The 26502-nt window shown below is 40.6% G+C and overlaps 1 protein-coding gene and 1 long non-coding RNA gene across 3 annotated transcripts in view; one reads left to right on the top strand and one right to left on the bottom strand.

Annotated features, from left to right (window-relative positions):
* Positions 1 to 734: 734 nt before the first annotated feature.
* Positions 735 to 16091, bottom strand: LOC310893798. The gene is made up of 3 exons (XR_014579296.1): positions 15407 to 16091; positions 14768 to 14861; positions 735 to 13394 (listed from the first exon to the last, which is right to left on the bottom strand). It is a non-coding gene; the product is annotated as an uncharacterized lncRNA (long non-coding RNA).
* Positions 16092 to 16276: 185 nt separating this feature from the next.
* ITGB8 (integrin subunit beta 8) overlaps positions 16277 to 26502 on the top strand; it is a 47878-nt gene continuing 37652 nt past the window's right edge. For both annotated transcript variants that reach the window (XM_083823214.1, XM_083823215.1), the window contains exon 1: positions 16277 to 16555. In XM_083823214.1, the coding sequence (XP_083679340.1) occupies positions 16429 to 16555 (127 nt within the window). In that variant the 5' untranslated portion in view covers positions 16277 to 16428. The remainder of the gene's footprint in view (positions 16556 to 26502) is intronic.

Genomic DNA, 26502 nt, shown 5'->3' with positions numbered 1-26502 from the left:
TTTCATTCTTTATGCCAGCTATTCAAGTCTATCTGATTCTCAAAAAGTTTTCACAGATGGTCCATTCCAACCTGTTCTTTTTTGCTTCCCCTGGGTTTCTATTTTTTTTAGGCATTTCCCATCTGTCTGCTCTAAGATCTTTAAATAGGTGGAATATTCTGGTGAAGGGAATGAATACTTTTATTCTGCCTCCAAATTCTTTCCCAATGATGCCACATGCACAGAGTTGGCATGTGGATACTTTGAAAACCATAAAGTTAAAAAGTAAAATATGGACCTGTTTTATACAACAGTGAGTCACTGCTGTATTTCAATACTAGACTACAGACAATAAAGAAGAAATGAAGTGTCAACGATTTAATTGGCAGTATAGACAAAGGTTGTGTAGAGACAGCATTATCTCTTTTAAATTATAAAAATATGTTAATTTAAGGGACAGGTCCCCCTTTTATTATTGCAATGTGTGCATGGAGGTAGCCAAACATTTTCAGATTTCAGATTTCAGATTGCAATCCACTTGATTTCAGTGGGAACTGGAGTGAAAATCAGCTTCTTTCTAATTCAGATATCTAACAATTGTGTTGCTCAGTATGGAGGTACTTTGCAACCCAGGTCATTTGTGAAACTTAGGGTTCAGTGTATATTCACTGGCAGAGCCAATTAGCATTTACCATTCAGTGCTTCTGCTTGAAAAATCCATGAAAACCTGCAGAACAAAAGAGAAGCATATTCATCAGAATTAAAGGTACTGAAGACAACTTAAATTGTTTCTCAGTTTCATATCGTTTTAGTTTTCTCTGTCATGAAATTCCAGCTGATAAATATATCCTCCACTGTAACATCTGTGTACCATCCCACAGCGGAAATCATGGACATTCATCAGCTTTGTTGGAATATAGGTTAAACAGAACAGTGAAGTAGCAAAAGATGTTTTTTCTTGTCACATGGAGAAATAAGAGAATTAATAAACAGGTCAGGAATAAAACACTAAAATGTGAGAAGAAAAAATATCAGACTCATTTCAAGAAATTAAAGTGATCAGCAAATCTCACAGTTTTTTAAAAGCTGGCGGATAGATACTTCAATGAGATGTTATTAAAAGGCAAAAAGAGACTCAGCCTTTAATAGCATACAGTCATGGATAAATAAATTATTCTCTTCAAATCCAAGGACTGTCTCTAAATGTGTTGAGACATCACAGTGAGCCCCCGGGAATACTGTATGTGTTTTGGATCACATAACAAGTAAATGCCTTTTAGCTGCGGTTATATTGGAATCCATGTCATACTAGAGGTTGTATGAGGATACATAGGATAAAAGTAAAAGCATGACCAGATAAAAGTCTAGTGAACTGAATAAAGTGAACCATATTACTTTTATCAGTCATTGGCATTGTGTATATTTTGTGTAACGTGTCATTCTCAATAAACACTATGCTGTCCTCATTACGGTATTATAGAGTACTAGTTTACATTACAGAGTACAGAGTACATCCTTTTTCCATCAGGAAGGACACAGTGGCACGTCATGTTAGAACAGGATATTTTCAATACTTTTTTTTTTTGATATATCTATGTTAAAAAAAGCCAGGCCATATGAATATGATTTACACTTAGAACAAAATATGGAAATGTCTAAGGTGTTTTAACACCAGTAGAAGGCAAATCCACTGTTCTAAAAGACATGCATAAGTTTTACTTTAAAAAGTAAGAACACTACTGCTGAGCTGGAATAAGGACACAGCATATACCATGGTATTCATGTAACAGACGGATTGACATTCCCACTCAAAATAGTAAACCAGAAATTAGGACACTTGCCCAGAATGTAAAGGTTTTTAATACAGTCAGTGCCTTAACTAACACATTTGCCTTTCTGTCTTGGGCTGAAGAACTTTTCCAGGGTAATATATCCAAGCCAATATATCCATGTAGCTAGAAAATAGTTTGGTTTCAAAATGGAAAAAAAAAAAAAAAAAGTAGTTAAGAACTTTTTGCTGGCTCTATGTATAATGAATTAAGACTATGATATCAACTGCTCTTTGGCCCTAGGATAGGACCTAGCTAACAAAGGGATATTATTAACAGTCAGAAGTAGTACTTTCTGTGGAGCACCTTTAAGGAACTGAAGATGACTCAGACACTACAAAATGAAATAGTCAAATACAAATTTGTATCACCTAGCCAAAAAGATGAACCCTTCAGACTCGTTCTCCTTAACTATCCTTTACTTCTTCTTGGTTGGCTTTAGCGCAGTCTTCTTCAAAGAAATGTTCTTATCCTACACCCCAAAACACCTTGCTAGCAGCGTGGTCCTAAGTGATGGACAGTACTTACAACATTTACATTTCACACTAAATATAGATACATTCATTCCTATAAAATATTCTTTACATGCACCCTAAAATACACATACAAATTTTAAACACAACAAATGCATGAAAAGACATAACAAAATGTGTTAACAAAATAACAAAGTTACCTATAAACAAATTATGGACCTGCTAACATTCCCTAAAATCCATCCATTACACTGAGTAGACATGGGTCACGCCCTTCTCAGTAAGACTTCTTCCTAAGAAGTTCTTCCTGAAAATGCTTATCTAGAAATGTAAAAGTAATTTCTGCTTTTTCTATTTAATCACCTCCTCTGTGACTCTGGCCTTCTGCTGTATTTCTTTTTAGAGGGGAGAAACACTTCTGTTTATTGTTTTTCTCCATTCAATGCTGTTGTATAACAAGCTATGGGTGTTACCTAATCTGAAAGCTTTGACCACTTAAAATGTAGCTGTCAGCAGCAGTTGCTAAGAAACTACAACTTAACTGCTTTCAAATACAGTTTTACTAAAGTGCAATTACCCACACCTGCTATTATGATTTATGTGAGCTAATGCATAATTCCTTCTTCACCATCCTGGACACGTCCTCTCTTACCTCCCATTGCACTAAGCCCCTCGTTTCCAGCAATTTGTGAGATCATTTCTAACCTGTTTCCCAAACAAACACTTTCCAACCAACCCGAAATCCCAAATATTCCCTTGGTAGGGAAATGTATCACAAAAGAACTTGGTGTAGTTCAGCACAAGGCAGAGCATAAATGCCTGGCTGGTCACTGTTACACAGAGCCTCCAAAGAAACGTTACCACAAGAAAGACTGCACAGCTAAATAGGCAGTGGATGGACATTTTTTTAATTAAAGAGAATGTTTATGCAGTAATAAACTATGTAAGTAAAAAAGTAAGTGGACCATTTAGTAACTCTGCTTCTGGTAAGTCATTCTCCAGTGTTTTGTTATACGAACAAACAACTTGCCAGTATTAACAAATACACACACAAGAGGAGTGGGTATTGTTTGGGTGGAAGACTTTTGTCTTTACCTTTTCTTGCCATGTAAACATCTATTGATGCCTTTTGAATGAACAAGGACGTATTTTGTAATACCTTGGCTGTATTCCACATCAACTTAGACCATTCTGTTTACTAAGAAGTTTCAACCCCATGAACTAGAGGCCCTATTCTGTGCTTCCTGGAGACAAATGCAGGCAGCGTAAAGAAAAGACATATCAAATCAAGCATGGGCTTGAATGAAAGGATGTTCTGGCCAGATAATAGGAGTGAATGATTAAAATGCAAAGAATTTGTAAAGCTTGATGCCTTTCCTTTTTGTGCAACAGGAGGTGAGCTACAATGCAGCAACAGAGGGCAGTAAGGGAATAACAGTGTTAAGAAAAGCAAGGCACCTCTCCATAGGTGGGAACAGGCAAGCTCACATCTTTTTCCTTCCATTCAGAGCTAACTAGGCACAAGCCAGTTAACAGGCTCTGCAAGGAGGCAGATGTATTATCCTCAGTCCAGGTGCATCCTACAACAGCAGTAAGTCTTCAGGAGAGAGCCTTGCTTGTACCTGAACATTCAGAAATAGTGGGAATAAAGCTTATGCCTGTCCCACAATTATGTATGCAAAATTGAGAATGTGAAAGAAACAAGAAAAAGCAGGGAGAAAACAAATTTCCTTACTCACATACTCAGTCAGACCATACACATTTACAAGCTGTTTCAGGAAAATTTTATTTTCTAATGCAAATCTTGATGTAAACTGACCTTGTTTGTCTTTGAATCGCTAGTCATTTAAGTTAAACTACTTGATTTTTAACATCTGGTCTATAATCAGTGTACACAATTACTTGTCTCACTTCCGAATTTGGATGTTTGTTCAGCACGTATGTAGGCTGCTGGCACTGCAATGTTGAATACTTCAGCCTATCTATGGGATGGTGAGAATACGCATACTGCATTATACTGTGGAGGTAAACAAAGTGATTTGTAGCTGCATGTGATCATTAATTATGCAAAGCAGAACTTTGAGAACAGTAAAATAAACAGATTAGGTTATTTGTAAACCTCTCATTTTCCGTTTTTTTAACCCACAACATACATAATGGAAATGTGACCATGTTTTCTTCATATAAAAGAGAGAAGTGTAAAAAAAAAAAAAAAGTAAGTTCCATATCAAAAAAAAAAAAAAAAGAGTTTATCTTCATTAACAAGCATTTTGACATCTCTAGACATCTTAAGTATTGTGAAGACATACGTTAAGACCATTTTATGAAAAGAATACTTTCACAAAGCTTTGTATTAGAGTGGCATGGGGGAAGACTGGGACAGTAATGCTGAAGATACAGGTCCTGAAAATATACTTTGAGTGGACACTTGTGGAGACATGGCCTCCCATGGCATGCCCTAAATCGCCCAGGAGAGTTGCAGAGCTGTTCTGTGCCCAGGAGGGAAGGGGACCCGAAGCCCCTAAAATGCGGCTGTGATGGCCAGAGGAGGTGCATGACAGGGGACCGCCAAGTGTTTCCAGCCTCCTCCCAGGTATAGACCCAAGGTATTATTCACATTCTGAATACAACATAAAAGCACTGTATTGGATGCCATTTTTACAACTGAATTATCAATAGGAGTAAGATGTGAGGCTTTACATTGTGTTTTTAAGAGTACTTTGAAGGATGCAGAGGGTGGCAGAAGGGCAACAGACCACAAAAAGAGTTTCCCAGGTGCATTCCCATATATCCAGATATATCCACATCGATAATACTAATACGAATACTAATGCTAATACTAATGCTAATACTAATAAATACTAATACTAATACTAATACTAATACTAATACTAATAAATACTAATACTAATACTAATACTAGACTGCCTATGTGAAATTTCTCCCACTTGGCTTTTGGATGGATTAGAAAGTCACTCTTCTTTTAGATAACTTCTTTGCCACCCAAAGCAGAGGCCATAAACCAGACAGCTAATAAATCTAGGGATTGGATCTGTAGCCCTTGGCTGCCACCTAAAGGTTTCATACACTCTTCTAAAGGGATATCATCAGACTACTTTCCTATGTTTGGAATGGAAAAATGCTTGCCTATTATTGTTACAAGCAGCCTCTACAGCAGTTGCTATTGCTGAAAGAGATTAAAGGGGAAAATATATTGCCCTGGAAGGAAGGAAAATAAAATAAAATAAGAGCAAACAAACAACAACAAAAAGGACTTTTCTCCCTGCATATGCTTCCGATTTGAAAATCAATCATCTAAAGATTAGGAAAAAAACCCTATAAATTACTTGGTTTCATTAGAAGAAGAAATCCAGAATGAAGAAACAATACAGAAACAAACAAAATGACAACACCAACAAAAAAGCACGTGCTGAGATATGGATGGTTCCAAAGCAAAACTGGGTTGTGGGCCCAGCCAGCATTTGGGTAACACAGTGGAGGCCGACAGCAGTTTGTGTAGGTCTTATGCCCTCTGCAGAGGACCGTTTGCTTTCTCTAGGCACTCTTCAGAAATTCATGGCACTTGGAAACACTAGGAGAAGGTGGAGAAGAAAACCCTGGCCACAGACTCCTTTTTGCACGATGGGCAGAATTCTGCCTCAACTCTATCTGGCTACATCTACCTATAATTTCCATAAAATCACTTCAAATCATTGTTTCTCATTCACAATGTCTGCACTAGGTGGGTAATACATTTTTCACTGCTATTTTGAATGTCATAAAATTTGAATTTCAATAAAATATCAAATGTACATAATGAAATCATATATTAGGAAACCTTTTTCTAATGTACGTATGTATGTATCACAGCATTACATGGTGAATGCTATTTTTTTCCTTGTACAAGTGCAAGCTTGTTGATACTTTTGGGCACACTGTAGAATTTAGAGCAAGGAGAAAGAAGAGTGAGTAAGGAGAAAGAAGGCTCTGAAGAGCTGCAGTCACACAGCATAATGTAAAATTACCAGAGAAAAAGCACATAGCTTTAAAGATAGTTGTACTCAACTTTTTAGTGTTAGAGTAGTATTAATAGTCATTCTTTTTTACGATTTCCCATCTGATGAGAAAAATCTCATCCTGTGATGAGAAATTTGCAAACAGCAAACCTTGAAACAAAATGAGTAAGAAATAATTCAAGTGAAACAAAACAAAACAAAACCAACCAAACAAAAAAAAACTATATTGCCAGAAGGTTAAAGAATTTCTGGATAAAAAAGAACTGTATTTCTGCTATTTTTGGTTTTAAAACTTAATCCTGATTCACACATCTAACTCTATTTTGACTTCCCATGGGATCTGGTGTGTTTTATTTTCGGTTTACTCTCTCCTCCTACAGGAAAGACACCCCCCCATGTTCTTATAGGGAAGTTGACTGACCAACTGACAATGATGCACTGAAAAATAAACCAAGAGTCTACAGAGAACTAGTGGTTTCCACCCACACATGGGAAGAAGCTTAGTGACAGCCTCATTTTGGCCCCCATTGTAAAAATGAAAACCCACAAGTCATCAGTAAACTCATAACTCTGCATTTTCAAGCTGTGTTCATAGTGTCTTTGCAGTGTTCGTCAGAAGACAGCTAACGGCTAAGAGCAAAATGTCCAGTTATTCTCTTCTGTCCCTTTGAGTGGTCCATGTGTCTAGGTCTTCTGTAGCACACACAGATATATTTGAGCTTATTACCTTGATCACATCGCTGGAGATCGTGACCTTTCATGGCATTTATTCTTATGACAGCTTGTGCATGGGTAAGGTGCATGTCACCTGCGTTGTACTGCTTCTGGTGCTGGCTGTTCTCTCTTTTACTTCTGTTTTACACCTGTAAAACTTTTTCTGTTCAGTGTTTAGCTTCGTTTGATGTAATGTAATCGTCACTTGTTTCACAGTCAGCCAGAATACATCTCCTGCAAATTAATATTTTGTGTTCCATTTTTTCTTCCAGGACCAGGTCTTAATTTTGCTGTATTACAGTAGCTTTCCCCCACTGCTAAAACACATTTTCCCTCTAAACCTTTACCTAGCATACATCCAGACTCAAGAGTTACCGCAAGAGCTGTGGGACTCACTGTACCTCACAAGCTTTTAGATGATATTTATAGCTGAATTAATTACCTGTAGAAGAGTGGACAGTTAGAAGATTGATAGAATTTAAATTGATAAATAATTATAATCACCATCATTTCTGACCTCCTACATTATATAGGGTATGCAACTTCACCTAGCAACTTCTCCATTAATCTTAACACTTCTGTTTGATCTATAGCCTGTCTCTAATACAACCAGTTTTGAATTAAAGACCACAGGTGATGGGAAACAGTGCCAAAGAAGAAGACTAATCAGAAACATTTTTCTTCAAGCACAATTAAGGCTTACGAAATTATTTTGCAACCTTTATCTCCCCCCATCTTCGTGTTCATTAGTGTGTCATGCCACACAAGGATTGTGTGCTGGGAAAGTAACACATTAACTAAATTCTAAAGGAAGAAATTACTAGTTTGGGCTGTAAGTTAATTATGTAAAACTTTTTTTTTTTTTTAATTTGAGATTAAAAGATAAGGTCTGGCCAAATCCTAAGGCAGTTGTGTGCTCCAGCCAAGTATATGCTACCAGCCTGACCTTAATTTTGGTCCTCAGTTTATACTGACTCTTTATAAGTTGTTGAACAACTTAATTATGCCTACACTTCTTCAACTGTGGCTGGAAGTGCCCGTCCCAAACAAAGTAGTATCTGTCCCTTAGCAACACATAAATCCCGTGATCCCTTTCATGCCTTACCCTGATTTCAGCGATAGTTGGTCCCAGATCACAGAGTCACAGAACAGCTGAGGGTGGAAGGGACCTCTGGAGGCCATCTGGTCCAACCACCTACTCAAGCAGGGCCACCTAGAGCAGCTTGCTTAGGACCATGTCCAGGGAGACTCCACCACCTAAATGTTTCAGCAAAGGTAGAAATCATCTTTAAAGAACCACTATATAGCTGCAGGAGAAATTTCTCTGCAGGCTCTGACAGCAGTTGGTTCTTGTTCTGCAGTATGAAAGCTTGCCTCCTTTATGAACTTTTATCCTGGCTAGTGTAAAGGCACATAAAACTCTTATAAATATCTAATCTATTTTTAAATCCCAAGAAGTTCTTATCCTGAGCCAACAAATTCCACAAGTTAATTATACATTATTTTAAAAAGAATTTTAGTTTTACTATAGCATAAAGAAAAAGCAGTAAAACCAGTAACTCCAGCTCTACTGGATCCTGGAATTAGACAAGGGAAGATTTATTGTTATGGATTTTTTTTATTTTTATTTTTTTCAGAAGTAGGGATGTGAGGTGCTGCCCAAACATATATCTCCCTATGCCAAAGTGATAACAATCTAAGGATAAGAAGGATATGAGAAGCAAGGAGAGGTATACAGACACATATTTGAAACAATTAGAAAAATCAGTAAGTAATGGTATTTTTTTTTTTGTTTTGTTTTCTAAATGCCCCCATCTGCCTCCCTTCTTTCTCTTTTTGGCCATTAAACATTTCTTGATTTATCTGAGTTGTCATGGTAGCAGTGAGTCTTGAGCAGGGATCTGGTGAGAGAGGAGTGGGGATATCCTGATAAAGATCTCCCAGAGAGCATCCTGGCTGTAATGTGCACACCACATTTCAAGACTGAGGACAAGAGCAGATGAAATCCTATCAGAGAGGTTCAAAACCTTTGATAATTCTGGAAAAACACACCCTCCCTGTCCCTGTTCCCCACCCCTCCCACTTCCCCCTCTGCCACGCACACAGTTTGCCTTTGGGATTTTTCCACTCATTGGCCACTGCTCAATGCACCAGATTTAGCAGCTTAACTATGGACAGGAGAAATGATTTGTAGTCATCAATCACCCAGTTACAAACCTTGGCTTTGTAACTGTATGATACTTTTGAGTCTGATCTAAAAAGGCTATGCTGTGCTAAAAATGCACTTTAATTTTCTGTTAAACAATACTAGTTCTGTTTCTAAACCACAACTTAACTTTCCCTTTCAACCTCTAACACTTAATTTCCTCAATAGTTTCTCACAAGGGAATTTATCTTTCAGAAATCCAAAAACATATTTCCTGCTATTTTACCACTGTGTCTTACCTTTTTCTTTCTACCAGTTCCTTGTAGAACATTACATAGGAAACCTCTGGGAAAAACGAGTGAGCTAATGGTGACAAGGGCTTATCTGGAAATTTTCTCTGAAAGTTTCCAAAATTTTGTCAGGCCTTCTGAGTTATTATGGAATATTTCACACACCCACCCCCCCCCCCCCTTAAATCCTGGGGACAGAGAAGGGATGAAATCATAGTGGGTTGAGGATGAGGGTGAAACTGCAGCACTGCCTGAGATAGCTGCTGCGTCAGAAATCGACTTCTCCACTGGGGAAGTGAGAGAAGCAGAGGGGGGAAGATGGGGAAAGCAAGGGGCCTGCAAAACATCTGAAGGTCTGCCCAAAGTACTTGAAAAAGAAACAGCCATGACACGGAAGAGTGAAAATAGTTCTAATGTAGGTGAGGAGGGAGGCAAAATGGGAGTAATTGTCCTCAATGTGAAAAGGGGGGAAATAAATTTTGGGGAAGAAGGAAAATAAAAATTAAAAAAAAAACGTAACACCATCACTTGATTGGCACCTAATTGGTTCTCAGCAGCAAGTGGTGACTGCATACCTTTTTCAAGTACCAGAGAGAAAGGCAAGGATAGGCAACAGGAGCAGAAGGAAATGAGTGGAGGTGAAAGAAAGAAAAATGCATGGATTGTCAGTGTAAATGTAGTTCTAGTTTGTAATATTAAAAAAAAAAAAAAAAAGATACAAAATTGCTGAACTTCAGGGTGTCTGCTTCTCCTTTGTAGAAATGACAATGCTATTTTTCTACTTCATGAGCTGTCCTTTGAAATGTGTATTTTCAGAGTTCAGCAGCCTTAGCGCCTGTGGATCTACACCTCCATCTAACAAGAGGAAATCTAGCCCTTGTCCATCCTCTGTGGAGTTGGAAAAACTTGCAGTTAATCTCAAAACTGCATTGATTTTTGCAGGGTGGGTTGCAGTCCTCTGTGGATATAAAACTAAATAAAACTCTGTATTTTTAGTTTTCTGTTAGTCCATGAAGGAAAACAGGAAAATGGCGCAAAGATCTGTGTCATGGGGGCAGGTCTTCAGTCCTCAGGCAAAAGTTCCGCTGAAATAAGGTTAATGAAATAACTTACCCAGCGGCTTTCTGCCCTTCTGTCCTGTTCCTTCCAGAAATCAAGTTGCAATGCCTGTAAATCTAAAATGTGGTATCAGGAAAAAAATAATGACAGCATCTAGAAGAACCCCAGGTAAATTTCATACTTTAACGGTAGGCCACAGAGGAGCTATTCTGTCTGCAATCAGAAAGGCTCTCAAAGCACGCCATATGGTTATTTGTCAAAAGGAAGAAAATACTTCTATCTGAAAGTTCCGTCCCACAAAAAAGCATAGTGGAAGTACCGAAACATCTCAGTGTAAGTGTTCTTTAAAACTTTGCATGTGACAACAATTAAAATGTTCTTGTTTCGGAATACATCTGCTCAGCTGACTATACTGCTGTTGTGCTCTTTTTTTTTTTTTTCAGTAGTACTTCCAGAAAGAGATTATTAAAAGATTTCAATAAACAGTCCTAAACTTTGACCACTTGTTGCAATAAATGTTTTTATGCTTCTGAGCATCTTTGTTGGACTATATTGACAATTTCTTCTGCTTGCTTGTCTCTAGCAAAATCCTCCTACTCTTTTTTAAACAGAGGACAACGGCATCTTCACTGAGGACCCCTGAATATTAATTTACATATCATCCCTCTGTACTACAGATGTCCTAGAAAACACGCGTCTGCATAGAGCTTAAAGCACTGTTTTTGACCTAGTGAACCCTAAACAGAATGATACCTTCTCACCCAAGGACCCACTGCTGTCTCTGTCTCACCAAGTATAAGGTGAGATCACAACTGTGCACTGACCACTTTGGCTGAGAATCCAACTGCTTTCAAATCCTCTTCTTGAAATGGTGTGAAATATCTCAGGTTTATTGTTTTATTACACACGTCTGCTTCAGTAGGCTTCTGGCACGCACTGAAGCACACAAGGTCAATACTTGGGATTTCCAGAGTACTACTAACTGAGTTCTTAATATACAGATCTTAGAATTTGATTGGTGATGTAAGAAAGGAAGAAAAATGTACTGCTGGGGTATTGCAAGTAATTGAATATAGAAAAGTGGAAGGGAGAGAATATTGATAGCACATACAGACCAGAAAAAGCTTCATCTTACACTTAAACCCCATGCAAGTAAACGGTGAATAAGAACGGATAGACATACTATACGCAAATGCAATTAGGCTGGAATGTATGGAAAATTGAAGGTGTTATCCCACCTATCTCTGCATAATGTTGTCCAAACTGTAAGTGTCAAGGAGGTAAATTCAGAAAGATAATGCTTCAAATGTTGCTAGATCATCTCATGCAGGCCTATTGAAGCCACTGAAGTTGCAAACCCAAGCAAGTTTTGTAAGCCCATGAGATGGCTATGTAAAATCAATGGAAACTTCAGGATACATTCTAAATATTAGTGGGTTTTTTTTGGGCTACTGCTTTTCCTTATAACACACCATTTTTTCTTTGTTGCATGTGCATCAGGAGCTCCAGTAGCATGGATGGGTAATTAAGGTAGGTATTAATGTACAATATGATGAAAAGTACTATTTTGGGGGGTAAGTATTCTATTTTGAAAGATGACATTGCCAATTTTGACAGTGAGGACTGAGACAAGAAATGAGAAACAATGTGCATAGTTTTAACATCTTACATGAATATGCATCACAACCTTGCCAAAGTGAAAAGATGTACATATTGGTTAAAAATATGATTGTGTATTGTACAGGGAAGTTGGAATTTTATATAGAATTTTACTGAATATTAAAAAAAATAAATAAAAATAAAACAACAAAAAAAGCATAGGTGGATTGTTCATAGTCCACATTGCTGGAAGAGAGGTCTATGACTTCTTGGCAATCAGTTTCTTGGGAACAGCAATTGAATTTGAATTCCTCCATCATTTTAAACTGATGGGTTACAAAAGATTTGAAAAATACAATGACTTTTTTACACGAAACAGATGCAGTTTAGATTCAAATATTGTTTAAAAGAACCCAAGCTATAGCGAATGTAATTGTATCTGACAGACAAGCATGTGATCCTTTTATTCAGTTATATAGCAAAAAAATGGAATTTGCACATTAATGTCAGTGACATCAAGTGAAGCCGCCAAATTCAGAAAAAATACTGTGCCCCAGCAAAGTTTTAAATTATTAACTAAAAAAATAGCAATTCAAAGTGGGGTCTCATAGGAAAAGTAGAAAAGTTGGAGGGAAGTGCAATCAATTTAAATATAACAAAATGCTTTCTATGGGGTTTTTAACAGCGTTAAAGATGTCATGATAATCTAAGAAATCACATGACCAGCTAATGAACACCTATCACATTTTTCATTTTAAAAAGTTTTGGTATTAGAAGTTGTAAAACACCATCACTCTCCCCTTTACAATCTTGGTTTGGATTCTCCCCCATGAAATGGCACATCAAAGATGGTTGGGATTATTCAACCAAAAAAGGAACATGGTTTTTGTAAGAAATGTTTTGGGTTTTTTGACCAGCTCTACTGAACATTCATTGCAGATTCAACATTTTCAAAACTGTTTCCTGAAAAGAGAGGCTGTGGGCTAATGCTGTGACAGACAATTATATCCTGTTTGCAGAAAAACAAAGTTAAGTACCATAAAGAAAGCACCATTTTAACACTTCATGAAACAAGGTATACATGCAATATAAGAACAGAGAATTAAATACTTTTCACCATAGAAATTCATAGAGTAACTTAGGCTAGAAAAAGCTCCAAGAGGCCCAACCAGCCCTCTGCTCAACACATGACCAATAAGATCAGGTTGCCCACGAAGTTGTTCAGCTGAGTTCCACTTATCTCCAAGGACGGAGATTCCACAATGACATTTTCTCAAGCATTCATGATCCTGTGGATAGAACAACAGACTGACGCTTACATCCAGTTCCAGTGGTCTTAAGCTCCTTGCTCCAAGTCTCCTATGTGACATTACGTGACTCGGTTTGTCAATTTGTAAAACTTGAATTGCTATCCAAATCTCCTGCATAACATCCTCTGAGATGCAGCTTATATTACTGCATTCCAAACACTAACCAGCGGTGTATTTAAAGATGCCATCACTACAGAATATACATTCTTAAGTCTTTGTCTCCCACCATGTGAGGAATGAAGGTAAAGAAGTAGGGGAAAGCCACATTTTACATAAACTAAGAGATTGCTTTGAACAGTTACAGCGGCCTCAACTATTGGCACCTTCAACTCTCGGCTTCTTTTTACTGCTGATACCCACATCTTTCAGTATTCGGGGTGAATAGTTCTCAGCCGTTATTGATCTACCCTTTTTGTTATGTTCTCAGTGTTCATTTTAGTTACCTTATTCTCAGATTTTATATGAAAATTATCCATTTTTCTATGTTAGACTGTAGATATTGCCTGTCTGCCCCAAATGCCAAATCCTTGCATATCATTCTCACAAGAACCAGTACATGTAAGGACTCCATTTCCTATTTGTATGGTGAAATGACTAGTTTATGACAAGAAACTCACAAGACAACTCATGCTGTTGATGACAGAACCATTTTCTTCATGATGCTTATATGATCATTTAAACTCTGATCTGACAACGATGTTCATACAAAATACATCATATGGAGTATTAGGTGTATTCTTCCTCCCTTCAACACTATTTAGACTCTGCAGGCAAAAATCACAAAGTTTTCTTTCTGCAACTTTTGCTTCTGCTTGGATTTTTTTTTTATTAAGACAATTCCTTGAACTTATTTGTCTTATTCTGGACCCTTTTCAAGATAAATTTGAATCATCATGAATGTGCAACATCATGAGATGGGATTTAGACATCATGGTGAACATGAACAGGAGTCAGTTGAGTTTAGCTTGCCTGCCATGAATGTGTCTCATTTCAAAGAACTACACCGATTTGAGTCCTCATGGGACAAATTGCTCATCATTGCATAGTGTTAAATTGTAACCTCTGAAACCATACAGCGATTAGATCAAGAATGCCACCACATCTAAAGTCATGTGGATGCTACCCTTTTATATGACCATCCCTGTGTATGGTTTTGTCACACACCATATCCCCATTCGAGCTGTGGCAGCTTTAAGAATGACACTCAAGGTCTGAAACAGGGGATTTTTCCAAAACAAAGCAGAACAATGATACAGCATTTAAAAATCCCGGGAGTGGGAGTATAGGACTGCTCCTTTGCCATCTCCTCCTCAGTGACCTTGCACAAACCCAGTGAATCTTCAGTTTCTGACCTTTGACATGCAGTCCATAAGCCATCCTGATCTCAGTGCCGCAAGGCTTGGCACAGGGTCTGAAAACGCTTTGACAGCCTTTTATTTGTAAGGACTGTAAGAGAGCACAGTGTTAGAATCATAGAATCATTAAGGTTGGAAGAGACCTTCACGATTATCTGGTCCAACCATCATCCTACTGCCAACGTCACCCACTAAACCATGTCCCTAAGCACCATGTCCAACCTTTCCTGAACACCCTCTGGGACAGTGATGCCACCACATCCCTGGGCAACCTATTCAGTGCGTGACTACTCTTTCTGAGAAGAAATGTCTCCTAAAAACCTCCCCGGCACAACTTGAGGCCATTCCCTCTAGTCCTATTGTTAGTTATCTGTGAGAAGAGGACGACCCCCAGCTCCCCACACCTTCCTTTCAGGTAGCTGTAGAGAGCAATAAGGTCTCCCCTCAGCCTCCTCTTCCCCAGACTAAACAACCCCAGTTCCCTCAGCCGCCCCCCACAGGATTTGCGTTCCAGGCCCTTCACCAGCTTCGTAGCCCGTCTCTGGACATGCTCCAGGGCCTCGATGTCCTTCTTGTAGTGAGGGGCCCAAAACTTAACACAGTTCATTTAACACCGTTTGCACGTGAACGACTTACTAATGTTGTACCCTGTGCTGACAGACTGGCACATCGCGTTGAGGCATTATTTGGGGATACGGCTCGCCGTGCCACCTGCTCGGTAGTACCGCAAACGAGGCGGTGACACGGTGATGGCCACAGGCCCCGGGCCCGTCAGGCAGGCACAGGTGCGTGTCACCTGCCTGGGGGACACCACGGCAGCTCCGGGAGCAGCGCCCTGGGGGGAGGCGGTGACAGGAGCCTGCGAGGCCGCGCACCTAGCCCGGGCCGGGGGTTTCCGTGCCCGCACGGCGAGGTACTTTCCGCGGCGCGCAGGGCACGGCTATAACCTTTGCGTTACTCCCACTTCGCCCGGAGGGGCGGAAACTCCGGGCACACGCAGATCGCGAGGGGAGGGCGGCGGGGTGATTGCGGTCTGTGTATGATGGGGGGGGTCCCGAGGCGGCGGCGAGGGGCGCCCCCCACGGTCTCCGCCATCCGCCGCCGAACAAAGCAGCGCGGGCGGGCGCCGTGACTTCACCGCCCGCCGCCGCCCCGCCTCCGCCCGCCCCCGCCCGCCGGCCCTGCCCCGCTGCCGCCTCCCGGCAACCGGAGGGGGGGGACACCCTCGGGCCCGAGGCGCACCGGCGGCGGGGCGGGGGCGGGCGGGGATAGCGGCGGCGGTCGTTTCGTTGAGGGAGCCGCGGGGCCGGGCAGGGCCGGGCAGGGCAGGGCAGGGCAGGGCGGCCGGGCTGGAGGCGGATGGAGGCAGCCGCCCTCCGCGCCCGCCCGGGGCCACCCCGCCGCCGCTGCCGCCGCCGCCGGGGGGGGCAGCCCCTCGAGGGGAGCGGCGGGCGCTGCCCTTGAGGTGCCGCCGCCCCGCGCCCTACCTGTGCCGGGCCCGCCGCCGCCGCCGCCGCCGCTCCTCCCCCGGCCCCGCCGCCGCCGCCGCCGCCCCCGCGGGGGCCGGGACTGAGCGCGCCGCGCCGCCGAGCCGCGGCCCCGAGGAGAGGCAGCGGCAGCGGGAGCGGGAGCGGGAGCGGGGCCGGCCGCGCCGCACGATGTGGGTGCCGCTGCTGGCGTGCCTCACCGCGGGGATCGTCTCCGTGCCCAAGTGCCAGCGCGGCCCCGGGGCCCTCCTCGGGGCGGCCCGGCTGCTGGCGGCCGTGCCGGGACTCTGCCAGCGCCGTAAGTCGCCGAAAGGCTCGGCTCACCTAGCGGGGTGCCTCCCGGGGATCGCCGCGGCCCGGGGGGGGACGGCGGGCGGCCGGGCGGCGGCGGTGTCGGGGGGGCACTGCCGGGGCTCCCGGCGGAGGGGGTGGAGGTGCGGGCAGAGCTCCTGCCCCTGCCCGGGGTGCTGCTGCGGGCGGAGAGGGCGCTGGCCGAGGCGGGCAGCACCTCGGGTTGTGGCAGGGCTTCCCAAAAATAACCCTGGCATCAGGTTCGTCGCGGGCAGGGCCAGGAGGCTGTGCAAGTGTCCCTCAAGTCATGCAGTTTGTAAGACGGAGCCATCAGGTTAGTCCGGTAGTCCACAAAGGGTCTCTCCCATTCAGCTGGTCGTGATCAGAAACGCAGAGCAAGTTGTCAGTCACTTTCCTTTCCTTCCTTCTTTCCTTCCCTCTTTCCTTCCCTCTTTCTTTTTTTTTTTTTTTTTTCCTTTTCCCCTTCTGGAATAAATGCTTATTCCATGTTTAAGCCTGGAGCAAGTTTAGAATATTAACTTCTAACCTCTAAAAATAAGATTTGCAATGGGAACAATGTATTAGTCTTAAGTTCCTTGCTGCATATGTGACAAATTCATGCCTAATTCAGTGGGATTTGCCCAGTGCTGTTAAAAACAATGGAATAATTTGTTAACTTTCACAGGATAATTTATTTTGCTCTTTTGGCTTCATATTTTGAGTTCAAAACCAAACTAAATGTCAATAGGAAAAAATAAAATATAATATTATTAAATGGCTTATGAAACATGACAGCTTGCATCCAGCATTCCAGATTCTTTTCTGTGCAGTGTAATTGAGTTTAAAGGCTAATTGAAACTTTATGGAGAGGAGAGTGCTGTGCCTTAGTGCAGTGGTGTGCCTGCTTACGAGTGTAGCTCCTGGGTGCAATAGTGCAAAGAGTGTTGAGAACAGCAGGACATAGGTGAAGATTGTACTTGGGGCTTTGGCTGCAAAGGTGCTTGCTTTCTTTGTTGTGCTTGGTAGTGAAAATATACATGGATGGTAAGTCATGGGTTACGTGTTTATTGTGACAGCAGCTACCAGATCGGGCAGTCTGTAACTCAGATAGATCTTGGTTTTTTTTCCTCTTTATTTGAAACCTCTGCTAATTCATGAAAGCTGAAAGTCACACTGAATTCTTTCCTTCATACATAATCACTTCACAGGCTAGAGCCACAGTGGAAGCAAGAAGAGTGTTTTGGTTTGTTTTTCCTTGAGTGAGCACATAAATGGTAGGGGTTTGGATGCTGATTATGATTGTAATTATTTACTTCTCATTGCTTTTTACCTTTGGTTGTGTTAGCTCTCTCAGCCAGCACAGCACCACCTGAGTTCCTTGAACTTCTGCAGGCTGCTGCTGGAGAAACGCGGAGCAGCAGCTCCATGTACAGCTACTTGGCAGCGCAGCAGCTTTGTTGAAGCAGCCACTCCTCTTTGCTTCTGCCTTGACAGTGCTGGGCATGGAGAAGAGCATCATGCTGTTCCCGTGCCATCAGCAAGTTGAGTTTATTTATGTGTGGATTTGGCAGAAACCACGCATCTGTTGCAGTGAGTCTCCAGTTCTGAAAGAAGCTGGAATGAGTATAAAATGTACATGGGACTGAAATTTATTCATTCTTGTTGGAGCATTTGCTGCTCTTCTAACTGAAAAACATGCAGTTTGATGCTACCTGACGTGTTTGTTCCGCAAACTACAATTTGAGTTGTGAGTTTATTGCCTGGGTGTAAGTAAAGGTAGAACTTGGCCCCGAGTTTGCAGTTAAGAGGAGTGCAGAAGGAAATCTCACAACACTGTAAAGCCGCAAGTCCCAAATTAAAGGTTCTGTAAGCTCAGATAAAAGGTTAGTGTTGCTCTCTTCTACAAAGGGTCCCTTGTTCACTAAGTCTTACCAAGGGAAGTTTGCAGTTCACTAAGCCAACTAAAACAAATACCTGATTTAAGAATGGAACTAATTCAAAATGAAATTCGTGTTGTAGTGATTTACACAGATCCTGAATTTATTATGGAACACTGAAAACTGACAAACTCCTAAAGATGTAAAGCAGTGAAGTGAATAAAAGCTGAATTCTACAGCAAGAGAACATGCGTGCATTGTGTTAATCAGTTGTGTAACTTCTGCACTTAGGTGCAGAGAGAGTCAGTTCACTTGGCTCACTCAGAAACTGAACTCATGAAAGTCTTTAGTTTGTATCTGCTGTATAAGCACATGGAATACACAGGGATAAAATACTGTAGGATGACTGACTGGTCAGGGTTAATAGAGAACATTGGTTCAAATCCCAGAATTGTCTCAAAAATCAGTTTTTAAGTATATTAAAATCTGAATGCTGAGGTGTTGGTGCTTTCAAAATACCTACAGGGTCATTCTTGTATGAAACTCAAGTAAGCAGAGCTTACGTGTGATGCGCATACAGGAGTTGGATGGCATGAAAGTCTTTATCCCCAGTTTCAGAATTAAAGAACAGTCATATGACAATTCTAGTACATAGCCATGGTTGACAAATCTCTTGACATTTTAAAAGTTGGTATTTCCAGTCTTCTTTAGAGCACCATTTGGGATTTAGAGCACCATTGGGACCAGCTAGGGGGTTGGGGAAAGGAGAGGATCTGTGATGATAGCAGGGACAACTGCTCATTGATTTATCCCAACAGCAGGACTTCTGATGCCAAACATAATTCACTAATGTTCTCTCATCTGGTTTGTTGGTGGTTTGCCAGTTTTGTCACATTATATTCTCATGTGTGTTCCCTCTAGTTAGAAAGTTTCATAAATCATTACTGTGTCACTTCTCAAAGGACTAGGAAAAGCTATTCAAACCACCCATGCGAAGTGGTCAGAAAATGTCCCTGCATAAACAAAACAAAACAAAACCAACAAAAACCTGAAATAAATGGTACATCTTCATAGCTTTAACCATGAGTTTGTCTCTTGATTTCTCTTCTGTGCCAGCCCATTTCTGTCTAGGGCACAGTGGAAGCTGTGTTGTATGGGATACTGAGCATTGAGGCTGTTCTGCCTTTCCTAAGTCTTGAAGCAATCCAAGGAGAAGAGAAAGCCCATTTATAATTTCCTGAGCCTGTGTGGGTGATCTGCTCCCTAAGGGTGTTAGATCATCCTTGGGAAAGCCAACCTGAGTGTTTGAGAGGGAATATAGCAGTGGGTTGCACTTCTGAGGAATAGCCGTGGGGAGGTTTGCTTATCTGTGTGTTGCCTGTGGAGCTATTATGCCAAAAGTATGCATACATTTACTTTGGAGATTGCACACTTCTCATAATCTGTTGCAATTTCATACATTTCTTTGGGGGGGTTGTTCAGTAGTTCTTTATTTTATGTTTTTTGCAAGTTGAATGAAATAGGTGGTTGCAGGTATAGCATTTGCAATGTTTCCATACTACAGATGTTTAAGATGGGGTGCTTGTGGGAAAAGAGATGGTCAATTCACAAACCAGAGGAGCAATAAACATACTCTTGGTGCACCAGGAAGGTTGGCTGTATGTCATTATGGACGTGTCGCTGCAGCTTGAAGACTGCATGCAGCAGGAATGCTCTTCAGAGCAGTTTGAAGAGGCAGTAGCTTCTCTGGTCCTTTAGCTTTCAAGGGCTGGAGCTGCAGTAACAACTGAGCAAGCAGGAATTATACTCCACTAGTCAAGATGCCTGAATGAATAAATTTGATTTTCCTTTAAAGTACAGTCTAAGTTTGATTTACCTTCCCAGAGCATCAGTAAGATATTAGAATGTGAGCTTTATGGAAGCTTAAGAAAATCTTCATCAAATAAACCCTCATCTGGTTGTATGTTCAACATACATAAACAGGACATTAAAACATCAGTGAGTCTTATAACCTCCCATATGCTTCACAAAGTGCCAGCAATATTTTTCAAGTTCCTAAAAAGAACTCAGTCACAAAATAAGAACATCAAGGAACTTTTCACATGAATGACTCCTGAAGACAAAACCACATCAGTTCCAGGTATTAGTGTAGTACAACAGAGAGCTACCAAACTAAGACAGTTTTAAAATGGAAATAATAAAAACAAAGAGATGCGCGTGTCAATTCGGTCTTGGATTTGGATCTGTTGGTATTGCTAATCTACAGTAGGAGGTGTGAGAAGAGAAACATGTCATTTACAAATTGCGTAAGTTGACATTGGCTGCTGATGTTTATCAAGACTCTTTCAGAAAGTAAGATTCATCATTAATATACTTGAGAGTAAGTTCTTAGTATAAGAGATCTCACGCCTTTGAAATAGATGTAAGAAACATTACTCTCATTTTACAAATAAAATCTATGCTATATACATGAGTTATTTTGTTTATGACCAATATGCATCTAAAAACTACCTGTGGCAAAAACATGCTTTTTTCAGTATTGGGACAGGTGTTTCTTAGGCACTGGTTTAATGAGGTCTGCCAAGAAGGACAAGCAGAATGGCTTTGTCTTGAGATTGAAAAGTTGCTCAGTGATCTTAAAATACATTAATGACACTAAAATCATATATTTTCAAGAAGTGTATATATGAACTCTCCTCTGCTTTTACGGTAGCTGGTAGTGCAGACATTTTGGTGTAAAAAATAGCTTCTCAAGTTGAATGTACTGAAAACAAAAATCTGGAAAAGAACATCAATTCCTTTATGTTAATAATCTTTTTGAAGTCAAATTCTTAAGGCCTCAGTGTTTCTACTTATGTCTCCTTTCCAACAAAATCTGTCTTCAACTGTATGTGTCCATTACTAATTGTTGACTTCTGCCTAACCAGTGAAATAGATGTAGTACTTCTTTTTAATCTGCTTAAATAGGCATAATTTTTGATGGACAAAATAGATTATGGTCTGTTATTCTTCTCTAGGCACTTGAACTTTATTAACAAATAAAAACATTTTTTTCTTTGGCAGCTTGCATAAATGGACTTGGGCTATTTAGTTTTTGGGAAGGATGTAGGGCTCTAATGAATTAGTTCACTGTCCACTGTAATGGAACCTTTCTTCAAGAAGAGGAGTAAGCCTCTTGCCAGCCATTCAGGATTCCCTGTTGTTCTGGTGGCAGAACAAGCATAACCCCTTGAGCGAAATGTAAGTGCTTCAGGATGATAGGAATTTACAGCATTAGAAAGCTGCCAAAAAGGCAACTTCTAGCTGAGTCTATGTTTGCCTAAATTCAGAAATTCGCGAAGTTCATAATTGTCTTTTTTCTTAATATGTTTCTATGCTTCCCATGGCATCGTTGTCATATGCCTGCGGTAATTTCTGCCTGCTGTTACCCGTGGTGACAGTAATGAGTCTGAAGTATTTGTAATTATCAAAAGACATATGAGTGAGATTTTAACTGTAATTATTGGAGGAGGGAAATTCTTTAGCTTCAGGCAGGTGGGATAATGCTCCTGGATGCTGGATTTCTATTTTTCTTAGGGCCCCTTCTTTGGCCACTGACTTGGGAATTGTTAGCGGCACAGTGTTTTTGAGTTCAAATCTTAAAAACTTCAGTATTTTTGGTATTTTGCTGTTGTTGTAGCTGTGTTATGAATAGAGCCGCGTGATGTATGGTGGCATCACAAAAGTCATCCAAATCTGATTAAACCAGTACCTCCCCTCTCCAAAATAAATTCTCTTCCTTTTTGGTGTTCAAGTGAGTTGGGCTAAGTGAATTCCACTTGCTGTACTGTAATTAAGTATGATTTATTTCCACTTCACCTCCACAGGGTGACAGGAGTTAGTACTGTGCTGAGGACAACTTACTTCTTTGAGATGGGAGCTTCTTGCTGGAAAGCAGGAGGTTAAACATGGCAAGATCCCATCTTCTTACACAAACAGGACTCCCAGGAAATAACAAAACTTGAGACAACTTACACTTTGGCATGAATGATGCAAAATGACCTAAATAAAACTAATGACATAAGCAAGCATGCTCTTCCAATCTAAGCAAAGCTGTTGAATTGCATTTTTCTGTCAAAAATGCAGTGGCATGACTTCAGAACATTATATAAATCACTACCTGTTTAAAGTCTTGAAGCTGCATATTTGAAGGCTGTCCCCTACAGAGCATTTAAACTGCACCTGCAAAACATGCACATATGTGAGTACTTACTTGCAGAAGCACAAGCAGAAGTTTGCATTCAAATGTACATCAGTAGTTGGAGTTAGTATATGAGTCTGCATATTTTACAGCCTGCAGTCATGTTTTATGTAGTCTTCGCCCCCATGTTACAAAAACCTAACAGGCTTATATGGAGCTTAGGCAGTGCCCGTTCCTAGGCAGCTATGATTGCTATTTTTTTTCAATTTTTTTGAATGTTTTTGATGAATGCATATGTCTCCTATGTTAGAAACTCCATGTCTCATTGTTCTTGTAGAAGATCTTTGTTTTCATCCAGTTTTGATGTGTATATTCAGAAAAGCACTGCAGTTGAACTCAAATTTGAAGGACTCATGCTTCAGCTGTTAATGGTCAAATTGTATCTTAAAATTCTTGTGCTGTTATCACACATTTATTAAAATACAACATCTTATAACTGTTTCTGCATTCAAATAGAATAAAAATAACAACAACAATAAAATAAAAGAAAATCCCAGAAAGTTTTTACCACATTCTGTTGTTCTCATGGCCAATGACCGTGTTGGAATACGCAAAACTCTATTGAAAAGCAAATTACTGAAATAACAAATAGCTAACATTTGGTAGTCCAGAAGGCATTAACATTTTTAAAATAGCCCTGCTAAATATATCTCCCTCCAGAACTTGTGCACTCCACACTACAAGTCCATAAAGAGTGGTGGTTACCCACTTTGATATCAGTCTTACTTTTAACTTGGTACTCTTGAGGTTTTCTAATTGTGAGTATAATTTCTGTATTATGAGTTCAGTGTTTTCTTTTAATCCTGACGTTTCATCCTTTTGTACCCATACACACAGCTTTTCATGTTTATATGTAAGCATGCAGTGGTTTGGGGCTTTTGTTTTGTTTCAGGAAAAACTTTGTAAAGCAAAATTTAGTTATATTGTGTTCAGAATTGAGGGACCGGTTCCTCTAGATATTCAGCTTTAAGAATTGCAGTCTGGAACAGAGAATAAACTTGTTCCAATCCACAACGTATACAGATAAAGCAAAGTCAAGCGAGTTGTTTGCATTGCTATGGAGGAAGTACCTGTGGAGCAGGTAGTCCGTGATGATGCCCCTTGTGAAGAAACAGCTCTGAGCTGTTGCCAGTCCTCTGCACTGTTCTTAGGTTTGTGAATGCAAGTGCAGAAGCAGGAAGAGCTAGTGTTTTTATGGGGTGGAAAGCAAGAATTTGGTGAATACTAGATATACAATAGAAAGGCATATTGGGGAGGTGATTTGGGGTCGAAGGATCTGAAGATCTAGAAGATGCTTGGGAAAAAAAAAAAAACACAGTAGCTTGGGTCTACTTTTATATACACAGGAATGTGCTAACCGTTCTGGGTTGCACTTGTGTTACTTGCTGGTCGTGCTTACTAACAAAAGAAATGAAATCAGCCATGAGGTATGGCAGTAGCCTTTCAGGGCTTCGCTATAGCAGCGTGACTGTAGCCAAGCTGGCCAACTCCTAGGGAGATCCTAGCAGCTGGAAGTGACTAGAGTATAATGATTCCCATGCCCATGTTCCCGCTTAGGAAACAAGGGAATTAACACAGCTCCATGCATCCGAAGTTCCCTTTAAATCAAGATATTTAATAAAAAAAGATTTAAACCCTTTGGTTCCATATGCTTTGCATTTTTACTGGTGCAAAGCTGTGCAAACAGGGCCATCAAACCTGTGCCATAAAAGCTAATGGCTGTGGGAAATGAGTCCCTTCTAATGATATAATCAGAGTAAATTGTCCTGTGTGTTTTTATTTGCAAGAGACAGAATAGGTTGGCTTCAGAAACCAAATAATCTTTGACTCATTGTTTGCAGGCAATGGATTGCGGCAACAAAATTTAACCATCTCCTGTAAAAGCAGGAAGCTTCATGGAAAGGAGAGGCTACAAGTAGAGTTGGACAAGAAACAAAAATTGCGTGTTGTGAAAACTTCCAAGGTCACATTGCTTGTTTTCATTCTATATTGTGACTTGGGAACAAAGTCAGTCTGGAGTAGTCAATAGCTATGTCTCCCACATTCAAGGTCATGTTTGAAGCTGCAGTTTGAATGTTGTGTTTGTGAGTCCTAACTGCTGCACCAGTAGCTAGTTTGGGCAGTACCTTCTCCAAAATGCTATGTGCAACTTTCTGATAGAAGAAAAAAAAATCTCATAATTGATACTTTACCCTTAAAAACTGGAGTTATTTGAATCTGAGGCTTCTGATCTCCAGTTTTTCCTTTAGAATGAAGTGCAATATTCATATAATTGAACTTTCCAGAGAGATGAAGCTAAGAAAGATATACATGTGGGTTCAGGGAGGTGTCAGGAGTGCCTCCCTGAAGCCTTGCATCATTCCTTGGTTATGGAAGTGTGCACATTCCTAACACTGCTGGGGATCTCCATTCCATGTGCCATTGCACTGCATCCAGCATCAGCGTTACGAATCCCAGCATCAGCAATAACGTACTTCTCTGTCCAAACTGTCCTAATGCTGTGTGGTCCAAGGTCTCCTCTTTTTCCTCTTCCCTCTTTGCCTTGTTCAGCAGACATCCAGCATCAGTTCTCTCAAGTGTTGTAGCTCAGAGCTCACACAATGTGCAAAGAAAAAAAAAAAGTCACTGCATAGTCAAAGACATGAACTCTGCTGTACTGAGGCAGACTGCTGCATCACTTGACATTTTGATGACTTTTAAAATCATTTGTGTGGTTTTCGTTAATGCCCTTCAGGCTCATAGAACAATGTGATCATATGGCAATGCAGAGCAATTGAGGAAACCCAGAACTATCAGTAAGATACTGGCAGAGTTAGGAATGGGAGCCCATACTGGTCATCAGGACTTGGTCATCAGTAGTGCTCTTCACTGCATTTATCCGGACATATATGTATACATCTTATTTATGTCTCATTTATCTCTCTCCTTTGTAACGACATCATGTATTTATCTTTTAGTATATTCTGCTTTCCTTTTAAGGAATTCTGTAACTCTTGGTTATTATTTTTTTTGAATGGCCTGTAGGAAAAGGATGCCTGGGTTGGGGTGTTTTTCTATTTGTCTGATTGATTGACTGACTAATGGAAAGGTGTTTTTACTGACTTGTTTACATGTTTACAGAAGTTTTTTCCAGGGCTCCGGATTTAATGGTGCCAATCGTCTTTCTCACCTTTCTTTTAAACACCTTCTTTTTCTTAGAGAATATACATCTCTTACAAGCTCAGTTTTAGAATACTGCTGTTTCTCTTGCTTGTAAAAAATATTTTCAAATCAGTGTACAGTTTAGCTCCTATTTGAGTAGTGAACCTAATGTGGACAACCACTAATACAGCAGTGAAATTAACAAGTCTGTACTGTAAGAAATGGGAGAGGGAGGAAAGCAGAGAAGTTGTCTGGTAATTTTGTTCAAGTAATCTTAGGAATTTGTTCTGAGGCATAATAGATGCACAATTTTCAAATTGAAATCTCCTTTTTTGGACAAGGGAGAGGACCTGGAAGAGCTTATTCAGAGGTGTACCTTGTAACCCTCTTGGAAAAACAGGTGGTGACAAAGCATGTTTTTGAAGTATGCCGTTGTGCACAAGGGGTAAAGAGACTTTGCTTATTGCTTGCTTGGAAAAAGGGGGGAGAAAGCCCTAATTCCAGGATTAGGTTTTAGGATTGGCAGTGAAAGCACAGGCTCTCATTTTTTCCTTGTAATCTGAGCAAGTAAGTGTCAGACACAATAATCATGGAAAAAATTCCCCTTCTGTAACATTTTTACAATGCTTTTCATTGTATCTGCACATTCAGCCAAAGTGAATGGAGAAGCTGCGCGTTTGCTGGGACAGATTCTGG

This window comes from Anser anser, assembly GCF_964211835.1.
Source record: "Anser anser genome assembly, chromosome: 2".
Lineage (NCBI taxonomy): Eukaryota > Metazoa > Chordata > Aves > Anseriformes > Anatidae > Anser > Anser anser.
The sequence above is the reverse complement of the archived record's forward strand: the minus strand, read 5'-3'. Positions and strand labels throughout refer to the sequence as shown.